This window comes from Mchenga conophoros, linkage group LG23, assembly GCF_057382185.1.
Source record: "Mchenga conophoros isolate Kocher_MC1m ecotype Shallow Benthic linkage group LG23, M_conophoros_male_GT1.1, whole genome shotgun sequence".
In the NCBI taxonomy this organism is placed as follows: domain Eukaryota; kingdom Metazoa; phylum Chordata; class Actinopteri; order Cichliformes; family Cichlidae; genus Mchenga; species Mchenga conophoros.
In genome coordinates, this window is record NC_140547.1 from 10,756,553 (window position 1) to 10,777,488 (window position 20,936).

Genomic DNA, 20,936 nt, shown 5'->3' on the forward strand with positions numbered 1-20,936 from the left:
TTCCTGCAGGATGACCTCCGCAGAAAGACAGCCGAGCTGACCTTTAGAGGACCGGGAGAGGAGGAGGAGAGGAATGTTCCTGAGAGGAGAGAGGAAGAGCAGGAGGAGAAGAAGAGGAGAAACAATGGAGACAGACGCTCTGTGACAGAAGGATTTACAGAGAAGGGTCCTGCTTCTTTAACTTCTTCCTCTCCCTCCTTCTGTCTCTGACCTCCTCTACCTCCATTTGCTCCTTCCTGCTCCTCCCCTCGTCTCTTTTTATGCATATCGCATGTCCATCTCCTGTACATAAGTCAAGAACGGAACCAGTGACATCACACTGGTTTATGGACAGTGTACTGTAGGGCCTTTGCCTAAAAATATAAGTCTCCCTGAGGTGAGTGTTGTTGTGATTTATCGCTATAAAAATAAAGCTGAACTGAATGTCTTTATTTTGATCCTCCTGTCAGCTGATTGGGCGGTACCTGTGCTGAATTATTACTTCTATAGGTTTATCATTTCTAATCTGCTCTTTGTGCTTTTAATCTCTAATCTAACCTCACTGGTAACCAGCCTCGTGGAGGAGGAAGAAGAGTTCAGGTCCTGCACATTCCAGTTCAGGTACCAGAAACGAACACAGCAGGAGGCGGAGAGCGGTGTGTGTGCGCGTGTGTGTGTGGCGCTGTGAGATCACAAACATGTTGCAGGCTGGAATATCAGTAGAGAGCGCAGCGTTGACACTACAATTTAAACCGGATTACCTGACTTTATAGAGGGATCAGCTGATGTCTGCTTCGCCGCATGGGGGAGGAGGGGGGAGGAGCAAACAGCTCACAGCCTAAAAACTGTTCACGTTTCCACGCCATGAAACATCTAAGCACTGTTTTATACCAAACTTTAGATCTACTGATTGTCCTCCTCATCATCGTCATCATCATCATTGTGTATACATGATACTGTACAAAACACCAAAACACCAGATGAATGAAAAAACAGTTTTTTTTAAAAAGATCAGTCCAGATGATCACTGATTTTATTCACTGGGGTCAGTATCCTGTGCAAGGAAGCCAGAGCATGACCTGCTCGTCCTCCAGCCACCGCATGTCAGACACGACTGTAAACACAAAAGCTTCATACTAAACAAATAAAAGAGCTGCTGTTAAAATCCACTGATTTTTAATATTTAACTCAAACCAAGTTTATTAATCACTAAAATAAGAACAATGAAATGTCTTGATGCATGCTCAATCATCCAGGTAAGTAAATGCCAAAAGGTTGAAAACCCATAGTGATCCTGTGTGTGTCAGGAACAGTTGAGACACATTTTTTCTAAACACTGCACCTCCCTGGCTTTTAAATCCCAAAACACGCTGCACCAAAAATTGGTCCACCCCAAGGATTGGGTCCCCCGACACAGAGTAATATAGTGCACGCTGTTAAGTGCCAGGAGGATTGCCATGATTTATACATCGGGAAAACCAAACAACCTCTGGCGAAGTGGATGGCACAACGCAGAAGAGCCACCTCGTCAAGCCAGGACTCCACAGTCCCCCACCTACAGGCCAGTGGACACTCTTTCATTGATGAGGATGTACACATCCTGGACAGGGAGGAACACTGGTTTCAGTGCGAAGTCAAGGAGGCCATTTATGTGAAAAGGGAAAGACCATCTCTGAATCGAGGAGGGGGCCTAAGGGTACATCTTTCGCCATCTTACAATGCAGCCGTACCCTCTCTGTGAATGGCACTCATGGCCATTGATCAGTGGTCTTTGATCAATGATCATGACAATTTGCATATTTATGATCTGTCCTCACAACCCATTGTTCATTCAGTGGGTTGGTTTCAGTTATGTACTGTTTATAAGGTTGAGGAAACCTGCAGTCAGCTAAGACTGAAGAAGGCACTTGGACGAGTGACGAAATGTTTCTCCCTTTCAAAAGGCTATGACCAGATGAACAGAATCAACCTTTTGGGACGAACAATAAAAATAATCTTGATTGTGGTTGTTCCAGTAATCACTCAGGATTCAAGTAAATATGCTCTGAGCACGCTCAGTAGGGGCGATTTCTCATATTTCCATATTCAAGGCAGTAAACATGAAGTCGTCTCCTTTTGCAGATTAAACTACGACACAAGACGAAGGCTCCCTGGGTCCACGCGGTGATGCCGTTTTTAAAGCTTCTCGTAAATTTCTGTATGTAACTTTCAGGAAACAGTTTGTTCTTCTTCCCAGAGTGTTTTTATGAATGAGCCCCGCTCGCTGTGTGTGTGTGTGACACAGCAGTCACAGATGTGGATGCTGGGTGAGGGTTCGAAGTGTGTGTTGCTTGGTTGGCGGTGGGTCGAGGGTGTTTCCTGCGGTCACGATGTGTGCTTCAGGAACCACATCAGAGCGTGTGGTTTTATGGCGCGCTAGCCTTAAATGGTTCCATATGAAGAGCGCAGAGCAGCCGCAGGAAGAGAAGGAGGAGAAGAAGAGGAAACATAAAGTATATGTAAGAGGAGACACACAGAAAGTCTCCAGATTCAGTTTTCCTCAGCGCAAAGTAAACACGCACACACACACACACACACAGGTCGTTAACTTGTTGTTATTGTGTTTAATTTCACCCTAAATGGAGACAGAAATGTGCTGAGAGAGCCATGCCCTCGCATTAAAGGTTATTCTGCTTTATTTCAGTAGCTATGTGTCTGCAGTCAGACGGACTCTGAACACGTCCACCCCACTTCAGACAAAACGCTCCGATTCTGACTCGAAGGAAGCAAAGCAGACACACATTAGCCACCTGGAATGGACGGAATCACAGGCGTATTCATCTGCCAGTCCTCCACGTGTAAGGTGGATTTACTGGAAGCAGGATGACGCTCGGAAGAACGAGGCAGAGAGCTGTCAAGAGGGAAATGCCACCACACAGAGCGAGCAACAGACGCCTGCTTTAATACGGCGTCCACAGCACCACCTACGGAGAAAGAGGACGGTGATGACGTCAGCTTCAAGTCTCCAGTCTTCTCCGGATCTGTGTCTCGCTGAAGCATCATCCTTCAAGGCTGAAACACGAAGGGATCAGGACAAAGAGTCCGATTTCAATGTCTTTACAAAAATCAGAAACCGTTCAGATCAAACACGCTCTTGAGGTTTGTAAGTCTGTAAGTTTGGACTTTAAATAAAGTTCTGGGGGTTCTGAACAACTCCTGTGTCTGTGTGTGTGTGCATGTGTGTGTGGTTAAACTAAGATGGCGTCCGGTGTGTGGCGTAGACTGGGGCTGCTCAGACCTGTGGTAACGAGTTCAGAGACGAAGCTCCAAATCTCTTTAAGAGCTCAGGAGGACGGAGGAAGTGGGTCACACATATTCACACACACACACACACACACTCTCTTTCTGTTTACTTATTCTGAGCCCTGCGGGGCCGTTTAAGGTGACGGCGAGCGGAATATCTGACCCTCCTCATTTTGTACTACCCGGCGGCTCGTTATCTTGCCGACACACAAAAATCCTCCTAAGAAGCACAAGGTGACCAATCACCGAAGAGACAAGAATAAAGTCTGCGCTCGGCACAAACTGACCGAAAACATCAGAAAAAACCCAGCATCAGCTGATCATGTTCTTAAAACAGGTGTGACACATGCTCAGTTATTGCATCCAATATGGCCGTCAGCGCCGGGTAGGCAGAGCTGTGGGGTTAATGATTATTGCATGAACAGACGTGTTTGTGATGCAGTGGAGGTTAGGGCGATAAAGCCAATAAAATCCTGTCAGGTTTCAGGTGGATGACCCTGCCCAGGTCTGATGCTGACTCTGGAGCATTGTGCTGCAGATGAAGGGCGGCGCCGTCTGAGGCAGTGGCAGCGGTTTGCCGCAGAGCCTCGAGCATTACTGTGACAGTCCTTCTATCAGACTTTTATGATTCCATCTCTCTAATTGTGTTTAATCGCCTTTACTGCTCACATAAATATTATCCATCTGTAATAACTGTTAACGCCATTATTCCCGCCTGCGACAGCTCTAAATCTCACAAACAGCTGCTCTCGACCTTTTTTCACCTTCTGTCCCGCACGCCGCCCCCCTCCAAACCACCCCCTAGCTCCATGTGCGCTCAACTGGCTGCTAATGAGGGGCTGACATGTTTATCCTGGAGGTCAAACGGCCCAATGATGGAGGTCACGACCCCGACGTGCTGACCTCTGACCTGCCAGCACGTGTCGATCCTTCCTGTGTTTGTAACACCCGCTGCTGCCACCGCTGCCAGCGAGCTCACATATCAGAGAGGTGGGGGAGGGGTCTATGTGACCTCTGACCTCCCAAAAGTTGCATAAGTTTGCGTGTGTCTGTTCTGTGTGTACACAGCGAGCCGAAGACCGTTAATTTGAAATGCTCCACTTGTTGAGGAGCTTCCTGGGCTCAGCTTTAATGGTTCGGTTATAGTTCAGACTTTTTAAAAGGTCTCTGCTGTAACTGCCCAGGGATGCTTCGGCATGTAGCCAGGAATCAAACCGCCAACCTTTCCGTGAGCAGACGACCTGCTGTAGCTCCACCGTCTCATTTTCTCGATGTGTTCCAGGCTTGAACATCTGGGACGTTTAATAACAATCCAGATCCTGCAGTGCGGCTTTAGCAGTCTGCTGATATTGAGTCCAGTGGGTCGTCTGTACCATGAGGACCAGACTGCTAATAAAATCAATACATCCAAATAATCACTCAATTAGAATTTATTAGTAAAATAAACTGATCAGAATGATGTCTTTCACTGACTGTCCCTGCTGTGATGGGAGCTCAGTGTGAGTCTTTCCTCCTTTCCCTGCTCCGAGTGCGCCTCCTCGCACACCGAGTGGAGCAGAAAGAATCCATCGTGTTACCGTAGTGATGCACACGAGCGTCCCAGACCGTGCTGCACCGAGCGCAGGTGTCAGCGACATTTTACAGTCGAGTAGACGACAGTTACACCACAAACAGGCGTGAAACCTGTCCACACTGCTGACTACTTCCTGTTAGCTGTGCTTGCTCTAATTAGGGTGGCGTGAGTGGACACAGGCAGCGAGCGAGTGGCTTTCAGAGTCCAGACTGGACCAAAACCTGGAGACCTGTGTGAGTCTAAGGCTGCAAGTTTAAAGTGGATATAAGCAAAGGTTGTCATGTGATAACTGACTGCAGCCAACCAATCGCTTGCACCTCCAGGCTGCTAACACAAGAGACACTGAGCGGACGCGCGCAGAGGAGGCCTCCTGCCAGCAGCAGGTGGAGGTGAAGGTGGAGTTCAACTGGACGTTCAACTCTCGTCTCTTTGAAGTCTCTGCTGCGCCGCACTCTGAGGATTAAGGAAGAAATGGTTTGGCGCACGCTGCTGTTTCTACGGGCAACAATGTTGGCCCCCACCCCAAGTCAGCGTGACGGGGATGAATTTAATTACCCACTCGGGCTGCCCCGACAGACCCCACCTCCGGCCCCACGAGCCACGAGGTCAGCCCGCCTTCACACAGCTTTTAATCGATGCCGTCGCTCCAAAAAAGCTTGGTCGTCTTAAACAAGAGGCCGGGCGAATTCAAGGATTCAAAGCCCTCACAGCTCTGCGTGGTGAAAGTTTTTCAAAATAAAAGCTAAATTTAGATGATTTGGAAGAGCTGCCACTGTTCTCGCCGCAAATGATCCCCCTCTGTGTTTGTGACGGTGGCGAGCGGCTGCTCCGCTCAAACAAAAACCTCACTGATGGTTTCATGCTCGCTGCCAAGAATCAGAGCCTTTCCCCTCAAAATAAAACCGCGACCGCAGCCGCCTCCAGACTCAAGGAGGCTCAGTGTGAAGCTGCACAGCTGATCAGCGAGCGCACAGTGGAAACATACACAGGCGAGGCGATGTGGACGGAGGTGTGGAGAATGGGCGCTCTCTCTGGGCTCACAGAGGCTTCAGTCTGAGAGAGGAAATGATTGTAATTAAGCTTCAGGGATAGAGATCTTTCAGAGCACTCGGCTCAGGCCGTTTGTGCACGATGACGGATCACAGCTGAGAGCTTACCGCCACAAAAACACGAGACTGAGGCAAAACCTGCCAAAACAACTGTTTCTACTGATGTCTGCCTCAAAAAATCCACTTCAAGTCCCGAAAACAAAAGAAAGAAGGGAGGAAAGAATTCATCCAGTCACAACTTTAACCAGGAAATCAGAGTCAAGGAAATTAAGATTTTAAAGCTGACCTTTTCTCCTAAATGCACCCGTAGTTCAAACTGTGTTTCAGCCACCGAACGTAAAAACTGAACTCTGAAATTCACCAGAATTTAACCTGACCTGAGAAATGTTTGGCTGGAAACGGCTGTTTTCACTCAGGCTCTGAGGCCTCTGGAAATCAATCCGCTGCTGGAGGAATCTGAAAGTGGGCCTGGCGGATAAATCTGAACTCAGGAGCTCCAACAAACTTAGAACAAGCTCGGTGCCAAATATTCAAACCGGCTGCCAAACATCTCCTCTGCGTGCCTCTGCCACCGCTCGCTGCTGCTCTCTAGAATATTCCAGCCAGCCAAATTATTTTCCCGTAGAATCAGTCGGAAATCGGGAACGTGCTGAGCAATCGCTCCGGAGATAATTGTGTTTTTTTCTGTGCCAGCTTCACCCCAAAAGCACGCCGAGCTGCTCTGCTCACGCCGGCGTCTCCGAGTTTCCTTTCACTTGTGCTTTGGTGACGAAAAGACGAGTGTCTGCAGGAGATAACACGCTGATCTGCTTTAAAACTGAGAGCAGGGTGTGCTTTCATCCCCAGACAAACAGAGCAAATTCTATCAGCTCACAACTAAACAATCTCATATTTAAACCTCTCAGGAATGCAAACAGAGCAGATGTCATCCCGCAAACTGTGCACAAAGCACAAAATGTAATATCTGTGCATTCAAGGCTGGAAAACTCTGATATTTGTTAGGTCGTGTCACCAAGTGGAAGGGAAATGGACTCCCAACGTGTGGTTAACGTTGTGAAAGGGACTTACTTTAGCTTTAGTCCTAAACTAAGACGAGACTGAAATTTTAACAGCAGCACTCAGGAGACTAACCGTGGTCTCCTGAGTGAAAGTCCTCAGATATAACACCACCAATCGGCTCTCTGGGTTTACATCATGCATCCATAAACAGGAGTGTTGGGGGGAAAAAAAGTCGATACAGAACAGGACTATTAGGATATTATACAGGAACACCAAATATCTTTTTTTTTTTTAAATAAATTAAAATACTACCAACAAGAGGACTCATCTAATGTAAGTTTAGCTAAGCAAACGGAAATCAGCTAAACCTAAAAATAATAACATGACATGCTCAGCTCAACAAAGCTTACAGCTCAGTCACACGAGTAACGATGGGCAACACGTTCTCACTCCCAAAGCGTAACATTTTACGCTACGTGACAAATCGTCACCATATTACGTTTTCGGCTACCCACCACGTTCCTAAATGACGACCTCGGAAAAAAGAGGAAATATGAGAACCATCTGGACTGAATCTACACATGTTCGCTCTTTTTCTTCAAATCGCTTAGAAACACGCTATTTAACACCATTACAGTCCTGGTTAAGGTCAGGAATAAGGTTATGGTCAGGGCTAGGGATAAGGTTAGGTTTAGGGCTGGAATACAGGGCTGGAACGTCTATTACCGCGGGAGCGTCATTGCACTGGATTCCAGCCATAACCCGCCGCGTACCATAAGAACGCCGAAGGTCTCCTTTCGCGTTCCTCAGGAACGCCGCGGGATGTGACAAAACGTCGACATGTTACGCCTCGGGAGTGAGAACGCTCTGCGATGGGACGGAGACAGATCTGTGGTATCAGTTAATCAGTGTTTTCTGAGACACACACTACATGTAGTTGCCAACTTGACCCCATTAACTGGCTGACTGACTGCAGACTGATTGCAGACTGATTGCAGACTGATTTTCTTGTGGCAACATTTGCAGCCGGTTTTAGTGACAGTGTTGGTTTGCTTGACAAGCTTTTTGCAGCAAACTGATGTGAGACATGATTGTCTTCATATATCATTATCTACCATAAGAGACTGACAAAGTTTAACTTTGAGGACATTTGAAAAAGGTGATAAATAAAAAGTAAATGTAATACTGTAATACTCTGTGTATTACAACATGTTAAAAGTAGTACTAATATCACAGTAATATCTAGTGTCATGAGTGAAATATTGTGATAATATGATTCTGTGGGGTGATTCTACCTTTAGCCATAAAGTAAAAGCTCACCTATGATTGTCGCTAATCAGCTGCAGCCTGCCTGCAAGTCGCTTAGAAACCCACCTACACCTTAAGTCCTGCTTCATATTGCACCTGAATTACTGGGTTTTCACGTGATGTTGGAATAATCGGAAACATAAATTTCCAACTGGGGAAATCCATATAAATCTGCTCAAAATGAAACAACAACTTAAAATAAAAGTGTTACTGCTGCAGAGAGATCCCAGAGCAGATACCACCCAACCGCCGCAAGGCGTGCCCTCTGAAACGTGTGCTGGGCCTGCACAGCTGGGGCACATTTAGCAGTGAGACTAGGCCGTTTCATCAAAGAACAGCTTCCAGAGATGCATTTATTAATCAGCTAAAGGCTTCCTTCAACAAACAAGTTCATCTTTGAAAGCTGTGAGAGTCAGACCAAAGCAGCGATCAGGTGGGCTAAGCCAAAAATAGCACAGCATTAACGCTCCGAGTGCAGACAGGAAATCCGCCGTCCCATGTGGATCCATGTGAAGGGACTCGAGGACAAGCTAGCTACCTGCAAAGTCTGTCATCTCTCCAAGTTTTTCCCACAATAAAACCAATTTCATTTCACAGAGATCATTTCTGACTTCCACTAAAGGAAGACCACTGCAGTGAAACTGCTAGGTGTCGGCAGCTAAATGCAGTTTAACTTACATGACAGACACGTTCTTTCTTCATTAACCAAACTGATGCTGCCACAGAAATACCAAACATGTCCACAGCAAACTCAGAGAAACCAGCATCCAGCACCTGAAGTGATCTGATGATCCGCCAGCAGGACCGCCATTTTCTCGCAGCATCTCTCTCTCACAAACACACACACACATCAGCAGCAGGAGAGGCGGGGCTTACCTGCATGCACGAAGTAGGCCAGGTAGAGATCCAGCTCCTTGACTGAAACTCCAATGTGATGCGGCTGCACGCACAGGCTGGGGTTCGAACACTGAGGAGACTTTACCAGCCTCTCCCCGTCAGTACTTTCGAGGGGAATCCCTTTGAATAAAATCACCATGACCAGGTCCAGCCGCCACACTTTGTCCGCCTGGCGCAGGCAGTCGATCCTCCTCATCTTGCCCTTCTGGTCGGGGTTGGACAGCACGCAGCACGGCGCCTTCTTCCCCGTCACCGTCAGCACAAAGTCCTCCCTGAACTCGGGCCGGATGTCCTTGCGCAACTTGGCCAGGAGGCGAGACGCCCACTTCTGTTTGACTTCGGGCTTCTCACCGAGCAGCTCGTCCTTCACGGCGCGCTCCTCCTCCTTGGACATGCGCTTCTCGTGCTTCTTGAAGTACTTCCTCTTACGGGCCTGAAGGTTGAACCATGTGTATGCGAAGGCCCGGACGTGGGGCAGCAGTGCTTCAATAAAAGGATGGAATTCATCCTGCGGGACAGAGATGGGAGACGCGGTGAGCGGCAGGTGACATGTCACGTGGCCACATACAGCATTTAAACATTATAAGAAACATGACGACTGAAGCACCGGCTAATGAGCATGTTACAGACGCAGCTTTAAGTGAAGCTTTTCGTGTTGTGTTTGGGTGACTGTTAAAACTCAGACCTCCAAAAACAAAGCGTCTGTCTCAGCTTCATAATACCGCGAAGGATAATAAGAAACATGCAGGTGTCTGCTGGTTAAAGCAGGAAACAGCCTTTTGCACTGACATCGACCCATCCATCCTCCCCGACCTCCACCCTGAGCCTCCCCTGTCTGTCTGTCTGTCGATTCCTTCCTTTTGCTGTCATCCCAAAATACTGCAGTAGAGAGCTTCACATAAACGTACTCGCATCGACCAGAGAGGTTAACAACGGGTTCCCTTCAGCTGGTGTGAATTTAGAAAAATGATTTTATAAAGCAGGACTGGAGATCAATTTAACAAAATTCTCTGAATGTCTCTTTGTGCATCGTTCTAGGACATTTTTCACAAAATTTGGCTTTAACGACATGCAGTCAAAAAGTCTGCAGGGAGGAATGTAGTGAGGCTGAGGAGCTGTTAAAAACCTCTTAATTATGCGTTTTAAAAATATAACTTTTCAGACGTGAATGTTTGTATTTGGAACATAATCAAGTATCTGCTCCACAGAAAAAAATAATAGAATATTTCTCCAAATTTTAATTTGCAAATCGGGAATGATGGACAGGAATAAGAAAAGAAACAAGAAAACAAGGAAATACTGTAAGAAGTAAAAGTGGAAGGAAAATAAGGAGGAAATTATGGAGGAGGGAATAAAAATTTGAAAAGGAAAATCAGAAGAAAAGTAGAAAATTTAAAAGCAGAGTTCAGACTGCAGCTTTAAATTCAAACCTGTCCTCGACTCTGTGACATGAAAAAAAACAAAACACACCGCCGAGCAAGCAGCGGGAAGCCCAGCGCAGGGCAGCGTTCCTGCACGCGCTCCGAGCGCACCGCGAGGGGGATTACAGCTGCATTAAAGGTGCATTATGTGGCTTTTGGCTGGTGAGCATAGTGCAGTTAACAAGGTGGGAATATGGTTAGACAGCACGTTGTGGATTAGACCCAATATGGGGCGGGTTACACCTGCTCTGTGCCGGCTTTCTGCGGGCCGACTAAGGAGCTGCAAACCACAGTGCGCAAACACGAGAGGAGGAGGAGGCTCAGCTTGGCCGCCTCAGGTTTCAGGGAGCAAAGCTGCACGAAGCACACGGAGCCCACACCTCCTCCTCCCGTCTGCCAACACAATAAAGATGAGAAAGCCTCCAAAACTCAGAGACCTCTGACGCACAGCGGGCCCAGCTAGGGCTAACCCAGGCTGCAGATGTGGCCACATGTGGTCCGCACTTTGATCTCGGTGAGGTGAGCTGCTCCAGCTCTTGTTTTTTAACAGTTGAATTTTATGAAAGATCATTTTTAGACGCAGCTTTCTCAGATCTGTTCGTTTCGTGGTTTCAAATTTTACCTGCTAAAATCTCAGAGCTTCAGTAACGACAGTATCCTGCCTTACAGTCACAAATAGTCAAACATTTTCTCACTCAACCTCCTCAAACACAAGCAACCATCCACCAGGCCAGCAGCAGCCAGTTCAGGGCTGTGATTGGTTCATGAATCCTAGCAAAAACAACTTTTCCTTCTGGACTAAAACACATTCGAGTAAAAAGTGCAAATGTGCTGTGAACGGGGTGAGTGCGTGGCTTCGTCCTCAGACGAGCAGTGGATTCAAACCCAGCGTCTTTGTACTAACGGCGATAATGAGCCCAGGAATAAACAGACGCCGTTTTTAGATTTAAGAAAATCACCGTCAGGTAAAAGTAATCCGAGTACAGGACGTGTGGCTGCTTGACATGTGGCGATGAAACGACTACAGTCACATACTGAACCAAAAAACAAAAACACATGCACCAAACTTTCAGCTTTTAACAAGCACATTTCACCCTCGATGGCCGGGAACCAATCAGGAGTCAACAGGAAGTTAAGGCCGTGACATTTAGATATTATCCCAGAAAATAGGTTTTACTGCAGTTTCTAATTTATTCGTTTTTACTGTTTTTTATTAGCATCGAGCTGATTTAAGAGCAGCGTGTGATTAAACTCCACAGGCTGAAAGACTTACTTTATTTACAACACATCAGCTGATTTTTATTATTGTCTGCTATTTACAGTATAAAGGTGTGTGCGGGGCTGGTCAGAGGCAGGGTGGCAGGTTCAGATGTGAGCTGATTAAACAGGTGAAATCAAAGTGTCCAAGAGCACGGATGAAAAACTAACTACTGCTGTGCTGCTTCTCGGCGTTTGGACTCTCGTCTGTGGTGCCGCTCAGAGAAAACCTGTGATTTCACTTTGTTTCCCTCTAAACACAGACGGCTATGAAGGAAAACAGCAGCAACAGCATGGAAGGAGGAAAACATCGTCCCGGGGAAGCAGACGGACAGAAAACGTCTTCATGGAACATTTTTGATTCGGACCAAACCCCTCGGAGGCCCAGAGCACCTCCTCCTCCTCAGCCACGTACTGAAAAAGAAAAAAGCTCTATTCATAGATCAAAGAGGCTCGCACAGATCTCGATACGTGTGAATGCCTCCGACCGGGTGGCATGTGGAGGCCGGCTCACAGCTGTGCGCGAGCCCCACAAACCCGCTTTCTTTCTTCAGAGGCGAGCTGCTTCACAGGAGCTCGAGCTGCGGAGTCCCTGAAAGCTGCAGCGCATTATTATCATCATTGTCCTGAACCGAGTCTGATCCAAGAGTCCACCTGTAGTAGCTCTTTGACTCTCTCCTGCCTCAGTGACAAGCTCCTGCAGCACTGCATGTTTACAAGCAGCCGTCACAGCTGATTTCAGAGCGCGCACACATGTCCGAATGAACCAGGATGTCCTGGGGTCTGACCCGATTCTCCTCGAGACCCAGAGACTGTGTGTTTCAGTGCAGCATGCAGGAAACTGTTAATTACATTCATTTTAAAACTGAAAGTTTCCAATATATCTGCACTCATTCAGAGCAGAGTGCTTAGAAAGGAAAAAGTGGGAAGAGTGGAATTGTGACACCCCCCTCCACGCATCATCTCAGTTTAAATCACAATAAATACAACGACTCTTTTATCCTACAGGAAACCATCACACTGAACCAACGTCGGCTTCTTGTCTGCAGCTCGAAACTCATTGGTTCCCTCTGCAAACACAAACACGTTTTGTGGGATTTTTTCCAATAAGCAGGATTGAAATCTGGATTTTTGGGCCCTAGTTTCAGCGGGGGATTAATATGTTTGTAGGATCGGTGCACACTGGGTGCTCAACATTAACACTCAAACTGTTTGGTTTCTTAAAAGAAGAGTTGGGGTTGGGCTGCAGGTTCGGGGTTAAATGTATAGAAACCAAAATTTTCCAGCTGGGAGTCAGGGCTGTGTTAAACCTGGAGCTCGGAGCGCTGCCTCCAAAGAGGAAACTGTATCTCCAGGCTGTGCATCAGAGCACCAGCTGCACGCCTTTTTTTCATACAACACTGCTCGCCCTCCCTTGTCAGAGGCTGAATACAGCACATTGTTTCTGGTTGGAGACGATCCAGGCGAGCGGCTTCGTCTCCAAAGCGCCTCCAGCAGCTCCGCGGCCGACCTGCAGCCGCTCTCCGAGCCCGGCTTTCACCGCAGGACGGCCTTTTGTCTGCGAGCGTCCTCGGGCGCTTATTAGGACGCAGAGCGGCTGCTGGACGGGCGATGTGTTCTCTCTCTCTCACACACACACACACACACACACACACACACACACACACACACACACACACACACACACACACACACATTCCACAGTGGATCTGCAGCTCGCTGGCTCTGGATGTTCGCCGGAGCCACATACCAACATTCCTCACAGCCCAGTGCAACGTTTCAGCTTCCTGAGCCGCTCACACCGCCTCCACCACCGCTTCCTCCACTGCCTCTTCACACTCCGCCCGCTGCAAACAAAATCCCACTTAACAAGTCACTCACTCTCAGATTGAGCCTGAAAACAGGCCGGCATAATCCCTCCTGTTCTCAGGAATGTTTGCAGTCCTCAGACTGAATAATCCTGTGGCACTCCTCGCAGAACTCCTCCCGCTGTGTTTCTGGGGTTTTTAGAGGTTTACTTCAGTCTCTCTGCTGCAAATATTTTAAGCCACAAAACAAAGAAAATTCAGACGTTCAGCGTGTCGGGAAAATCACCGGCAGGCTGAAGCCAGGCATCAGCGCTCCCCACAGCCTCATGTCCATGTTTGGATGGATTTGAATGAGTGAAACTAGTGCTGAGAGTTAAATCTGTGCACTTTGTTAGTGAGCGTGTTATAAATCAGACTCATTAAAAATCAAACGACACGCTGATCGATTTGTTTGAGCTGCAGGAAATTTTTCAGCTTCCTTGAAACATGAAATTCCCGGGTTGGAGGTAATCTGGGTGCCGTTCCCGCCTCCTGAAGCTTTCTCCTTGTAATTGGACTTTTTTGGTTTGAGTTGATTTGTGCTGAAGCGGCCAGCTGCGCTACAGCTCAGCGCTGAATGAAAGGCCGCCCAGCCGAAGTGGGCTTCTTTCTTCGTCTCTCTCTCGGCCTTTTTTCCCTGCAAGGGAAGAGCAAGCACGGGCCGAGGCTCGCGTCCCCCCCTGCACCTCGGTGACAGATGTAATGGGCACCGAGTAACAACAACCCTCTGAATCATGGTCATTTAGAGGCGCAATAACCCTAATCCCCCCCCACTGCCACACTGAGGGAATTGTCGGCCTGTCGTCTAAGGCCCGGCGGAGCTGCCGACGCTCCGCTGCGAGCGCCCGGGGACCGACAGGAAGGTTCTCACCAATCAGAGGGTTCGATCCCCCTCATACCAACTCAAAGACAGCACGTTCCTATTAAACCAGCCACACACATACACTCATACACATACACATTCCTGCTTTATGTTTTGGGGATCTGATGGTGTTGGATCCTCTTGACTCAGATTTGGGAAAGTCCAGCTGATCGGACCCTTTAACTCTGACTTTACTGATAAACACACAAAAATATTTAGATTTTTATATTTTAAAAACGATCAAACAAACCTGCTGCTTTTTTGTTTTTATTCTTTTTAAATAATCGATGTGGAACTACGCACAGATCTGAGCTGTTTTTCTTTAAAATAAGTTTAAACGTTCGTCCGATCCACCGCGGGGAAATATACAAATTTAATCACACCGTAAATGATCAAAACATTTCGTGTGAAGCGCCCTCCCGTGGCCGGTGGGCAAAAACAAGCCATTTACATCACCTCCGAACAAATTTATCCCAAAGAATTATGAAATTTCAGATTCAGACTGAACACAGACAAAACTTTTAATAATAATTAATTTTCACATTTAAATTTTGATTTTCCCCTGTTTCTCTCTCTCTCCCTCTCACACACACAGACACACACAGTTGTCAGAATATTTCCCTGAAACAAAAATAAAAAGCTGAATACTGAGATGAATCACACACACGTTCACACTGAAACATTTTCCTCTGAGCAGGATTTGTAAAAACTGACAGTCTGCTGTTTATTGGTTTTACTGCCCAGTAATCAGATTACATGTAAAGCTGCTGCAGATTCACCCAAAAATAAAATCAGAGTCCGAGAAGGCGACAGGGCAAACACGAGCACGCCTCACGTTCATTCACAGCCACGATCAATAAATCCTCTGATGAAACTGATCATCTAGAACTAAACCTGCGTTTTCTCTGCGCCTCATACACCAGAGGTACTGTTTGGAGCCTGAAACACGTCAAGATAATTCTACTCTCACCTCTGACCCTGAACGCAACCCCGCAAGAGCGAGCGGCTGGCGGCATACAGCCCCGCACAGCCCCGCGCAGATCGGCGGCGGGACTCAGCGCGCTCAGCCCGGGAACGGAGCCGCGGGCAGAGCCGCCGGAGCTCCAAGCGGCGTGTGCCGCGCGCACAGCCGCGCGCACGGCCACGGACAAAGTGCGTGAAAAGTGCAGAAAGTGTGACTGACCTGCGTGAGGCACAGCGGAGAGTACATGTCCGTCCTCCGTCCGCCGCCCGCGAGCTGCGCTGCGTTTATGAGAGCGGCTGCGCGTGCGCGGGGCTCTTACTGGAACTCCGGCCCCGCGTGTGTGCGTGCGTGCGTGCGCGAGGAGCAGCCGCCGAACTTTGACCCCGCCGTCTCCGCTCCGCAGCCCGACACCATCCCCGGTAACGGCGCCGAGAGCGCGCTCACAGCTCCGCGCGGCCGCGGCGCGAGGCGGCCCCCGGCAGCATGTCCGTCCGCCCTGCGGTGCGCTGTGGCCGGCTTGCGGCGCTGAGGCTGCTCGGTGCGGCGGGCACGCGGAGAGAGCGCGCCCGCTCCGGCCTGAGCTCCGGGACCTCCGGACTGCAGCGTCCGCGCGCTCACACCCGCTCCTCGAGCCTCCGCTGCGTGCGTGCGTGCGTGCGTGCGCGCGCGGATGAGCTGCTGGATGCTCCTCGCGTGAACCCGACCACGGACTCACTGATCGGTATCACCGGGACGGGCTGAAAACTTGGAGGCTCACGTGACCGGCGAAAACAGCGCGGGCGGGGGAGCGGGGGCAGTTTGGGTCGGAACTCCGAGCTGCAGCTGCGCAGTTCTGCTCCCTGATTCTGCCCCGGGGTCTTCCCGCACAGGGGGCAGGGGCACGGCACTCAGGGGCCCCGGGCAAAACACACACAACACACACGAATAATGAACACAAAGACACAAAAGTACACAGAAATACACACGAAGACACACAAAGAAATACACAGAAATAATACAAATAAACACAAATGCACATAAATGAATACAAATACACACAACTAAATACAAATAATATGCAAACACAAAAATAAATAGAAATGATACAAACACACAAATACACACAAACAGTACGCACAATTACACAGAAATAATACAAATAAACACAAATAAATACAAGTAAATGCAAATAGACACAAATAAATACAAATAAAAACAATAAAAATAAAAACAAACCGCTGAAATTTTTTCTTCTCCTCCAGACAGCAGGAGCCTCCAAAGCCCTCCTCAAATTATTATTATTATTATTATTATTATTATTATTATTATTATTATTATTATTATTATGAGGAGAAATGAGCTCAGCTCTACTTTACATAACACACACACACGCACACACTTATATAATGTGTGTGTGATCAGATATGTTGCCAATCAGCTGTTCTTTATGTAAAGCTCTGTGACCTCCGACCTGTTTCCTGAGTTGAGTGTAAACAGCTGTTGACCTTCATCTTTTTTTTTAATTCCGTGTTTGACTTGTTTTTAGATATTTTTGTGTTTTGCTCCCACAGATGTTCAGTTATTGTTTCCCGCAGTAGAAATGAGGAAAACAGACAAATGGACGAGTATGGACCCGCCCTCTTCACCACAGGTGTCTCATTGTTCACATGTGTGCATCTTCATTTTCAGCATCACGCTACTCTGAGATCCATCACACACCCGGCACCACCACCACTTCCACCATCCTCTGCTTCACACTGACTCTGGATCAGCCGCCATCAGAAACAACTGATTCCTGAAAGCTCGTCCGTTTGCGGCTCCGTGCCTCTGTGCGCTGCAGGCTCTACCTGTTCCACCTGAACAGGAAGAAGGATGATGACACACAGAACCGCTTTGAAAGGTTAAAGGTCAGATCCTGCCGTTTACTGTGAGGAGCGTCTGGGGTGATCTGATAAAATATCTGAAAAGCTGTTTGTGATGCTAAAGCCTCACACCTGCAGGAAGTTCACAGGTCTGAAGGAAGGCGGCCGGAGTCACCCGAGGCACTCAGAGAGTCTGTAAACGGCTTTACGGGGATAATAGTCTGTGGAGATCCTGCAGGAGCATCTACAAGATTCAATAAAGCCTACATAAAGCTGCAGACGCTCCGACGGTCCCGACAGTACCATCAAACCGACGCTGAATCACCACGGAGACGCACAGACCCACCATAAACCCATACAGCAGTCCAATCAGCACCAGCCTCCACCTGTCCACACACAGCCCCTCAGGTGACCAACCTGCAGGAACATCAGTGGGTGGAGCCACAACAGGACCTTCTGTTTCACCAGAGTTAAACACAACAACACAAGAACGAACCAATCAGATCACACCTCATAATCATCGTCATCGCCATCAACATCAGCAGCAGCAGAAATTCACTCAGGTTATCTTCTTTGAACTCAGACACACACGCACGGTTCTTTTATCATCCAATCAGAGGACGCTGCGTCACGACAAGTCTGTCTCAGATGAAACATCACAGCTGTAATCAATCAATAATCAATCATTCTGATCTGATTGTCAGAGTCCACGAAGGATAAAAGCAGGTTTGGATTACTCAGATTACAGATTACACGCCGTATGCACCATTACAAAGGTGAGTCAGGTATGACCACAAAGACTATTATAAATCAATAATTAGGACAGAAAGGGGTTGGTCTGGCTAACTGAGACACTTCAGCGGCTCCTTCGTCAGGCTGTTTTTATTTGTTTGTTTGTTTGTTGTGAGGAACTCTCGTGAAGTCAGGATCACTGTATATATGGAAGTGTTTTGTGATCCCAAGATGTTTCCAGCTCAGTGCTGGTGGCTGGTGAAGCAGGTGGGAGATGTGCTGACGTCACTTCCTTCTGCAGGCTCATGATGGTCTCAGAGGATGTGGAGGAAGCCGTGACGTCTGCCTAGTGAAGCAGCTGCGTGCTCCCGCGGGCTGGACCCGAGCGGCGAGTCGTCCGAGGTTAATGAACAGAAGCTTTTATGTTAATAGAAGGAGCGGCGCCGTGATTTAACAAGACAATCTGCACATTTACTTTGGCTCAAACACGTCTGAGGCTGCTCGTTATCGGGCGGCCAAACAGCGGCTCTGAATGAAGGTCGGCACACAGAGACGGTAATTAGATTAGAGCAATTAAACCAGCTTTTTGATATGACCAATAATCTTAATGTGGAATTCACAGCAGGACATCCTGCTCCCGTTTCATCGTTTCCAGCAGATGCGCCATGATCTGAGCTCCAGCTTCAGGTTTAACAAGCGTTCACGTTCCCTCGCTCCGAGCCTCACCTTATGTCAACAAGAACTCATCCGTCAGGCCTCACATCCTGAACTACAGGCAGATGATCAGATGGACCAATCACAGATGCTCAAAACTTTTATTTGTTCTGGACAATATATAAAGCCTGAGTTCGCCTCACGGTTCCTGCTCTCTCAGTCGGACTCATTAAGCATCCTGAGAAGCATCAGTCCTGTTCCACCAGCCAGCACCTCGGAGCCAAAGAATCACATGTAGAATCACTTCTGATAGCGACCATGAAGGCGACCGCAGCGAAGAGCAAATCCACTTTCACCGAAGGAGAGAAAAGCATCACCATGAACCAATCAAAGACTCAAATGTTCCACTTTCTCAGTCCTTTCCTGCACAGAGCACTGATTCTGCAGCACAAAGCTGCCACCATGGAGCGCACACAGCATTCATAAAGAGCACGTCACTCACCTGAAAACACCTGGGCAAATCAGGTATGCCCTCACCTGAAGGGACAACAGGTGACTGAACTATGGGAGGAAGACGGTGCTTTCTGCCTTTCTAATTTTTCATAGCTTTTTAATTATTATTTAAAAGAGAGGACAAGTTTTTTTAAACCTTCCAAAGAGCACCTCAGACAGCACAGGTGTAATCACCTGTCAGACAATCAGAAGCAGAAGAGGGCGGAGCTTTAAGTGACCACATGTGATGAAGTGATGATCGGATGTTTAAGGTGCAAGTGAACGCCTGCTGAGTGTCACAGGGCTCATATTTCTCTGCCTCATCAGGCAGCATTGGCAGAAAAGCAGCCTGAGGCGCCATCTAGAGGAGACTCACCGACACTACAGCAGCCTGTAGCCTGTGTGTGTGTCTGTGTGTGTTTGTTTGTGTGTGTATGAATTCTTACTATCTTGGTGGGGACCAAAATCTGAAATTGAAAGGCATTTTTCACACTCAAAATGTGGTTTTAGTGTCAGGGTTACAATTGGGTTATGGTTAGGTTTAGGGTAAGGGTTAGGGTTAGGCATTCATTTTTGATGGTTAGGGTAAGCGGCTAGGGAAAACATTATGTCAATGGGATGTCCCCACAAGGATAGCAAACCAGACATGTATGTGTGTGAGTGTGTGTGTGTTTTTGAATATTTGTGTGTGTGTGTGTGTGTGTGTGTGTGTGTGTGTGTGTGTGTGTGTGTGTATTTTACAGGATCTAAGGGAGAAACTTTGATAAATTCTCTGATTCAACAAAAGCTGAAGATCTGATTTTGATTAGTTCATTTTAGTAAATAAAAAGTAAAAACATTGGAGACAAAAACAAAAGAGTAAAACTTCAAAGCCTGAAATAAATTTCCACAACACCAGTAGTAAAAAGATTCATTTGAAGTCTTTTGGGAGGGTGCATGAAGCCGTCTGTGTTTGCGATCCGACCCCACCTGCTTCTGCCAATCAGTGGTGATTTCCTGCAGTGACATTTTTTTGGACGCCACTGAGCTGCCATTTCAGTAAAAAGTTGTGGAACTACTTCTGTCCTAACAGAACAACAGAAGGAAGCGAGCTGGAACGTTCCGCCAGCGCCTTCCACAATTTCGGACGGCATTTTCAAGAAAACGTTTGAAATGATAGAAATGTCCCTCAGGGAACGTTCCTGGAAGGTTAAAGGTCAAACGACCACAGAACGATAGGCCTGCAGCGCTCGGAGAATTTGATGTCACGGGGATGTTTGTGACGACAGGACGCTCCCCTGAATGTCAGCGCAGCGTTGTGAAGTGCTGGGTGGTTGTCGTGGTAACAGATTATAACCCGTGTAACCAGGGCCGAGACTCCAATTACATTTCCACCCCTCAGAGAGCGGCCAATCAGCCGATCGGCTCCTTCATCTTTAACGGAGCGCTGTTTAAATAAAGATTCAGTTTTTTGTCTGTTTGTTTCTGCAGTGCAACGCAAGACTGGAACGGGTCAGAAGATGATGGGGGGGACGCCACCAACCAGCCAATCAGACGTGAGCAGAAATCCAAAAACTCGACATGGACGTCACCATGGAGACGGGCTGATGTCGGCGGCAGTTTGGGCTAAAAAATACAAAGTGTGTGTTTCTCTGTGTCTGTGAGTGAGTGTTTGTGTGCATGTGTGTGTCTGTGAGTGAGTATGTGTGCATGTGTGTGCCTGTGTGTGTGATGGGTGGACGGGGGCTCCTCCACCTGCTCCCACTGAGCTGCTGCCAGGCTGGAGACCAGCCAACAGAA

At 47.8% G+C, this 20,936-nt stretch overlaps 1 protein-coding gene across 8 annotated transcripts in view; it reads right to left on the minus strand.

The window, feature by feature from the left end:
- nfia (nuclear factor I/A) overlaps window positions 1-20,936 on the minus strand; it is a 155,922-nt gene that overhangs the window by 100,127 nt on the left and 34,859 nt on the right. For 5 of the 8 annotated variants that reach the window (XM_085263616.1, XM_085263615.1, XM_085263617.1 and 2 more), the window contains exon 2: window positions 9,067-9,595. In XM_085263616.1, coding sequence (XP_085119742.1) covers window positions 9,067-9,595 — 529 coding nt within the window. Of the gene's footprint in view, window positions 1-9,066; window positions 9,596-13,515; window positions 13,716-15,657; window positions 16,198-20,936 lie in introns of those variants that run through there. The other 3 variants (XM_085263619.1, XM_085263623.1, XM_085263620.1) reach the window with 3 other exon arrangements.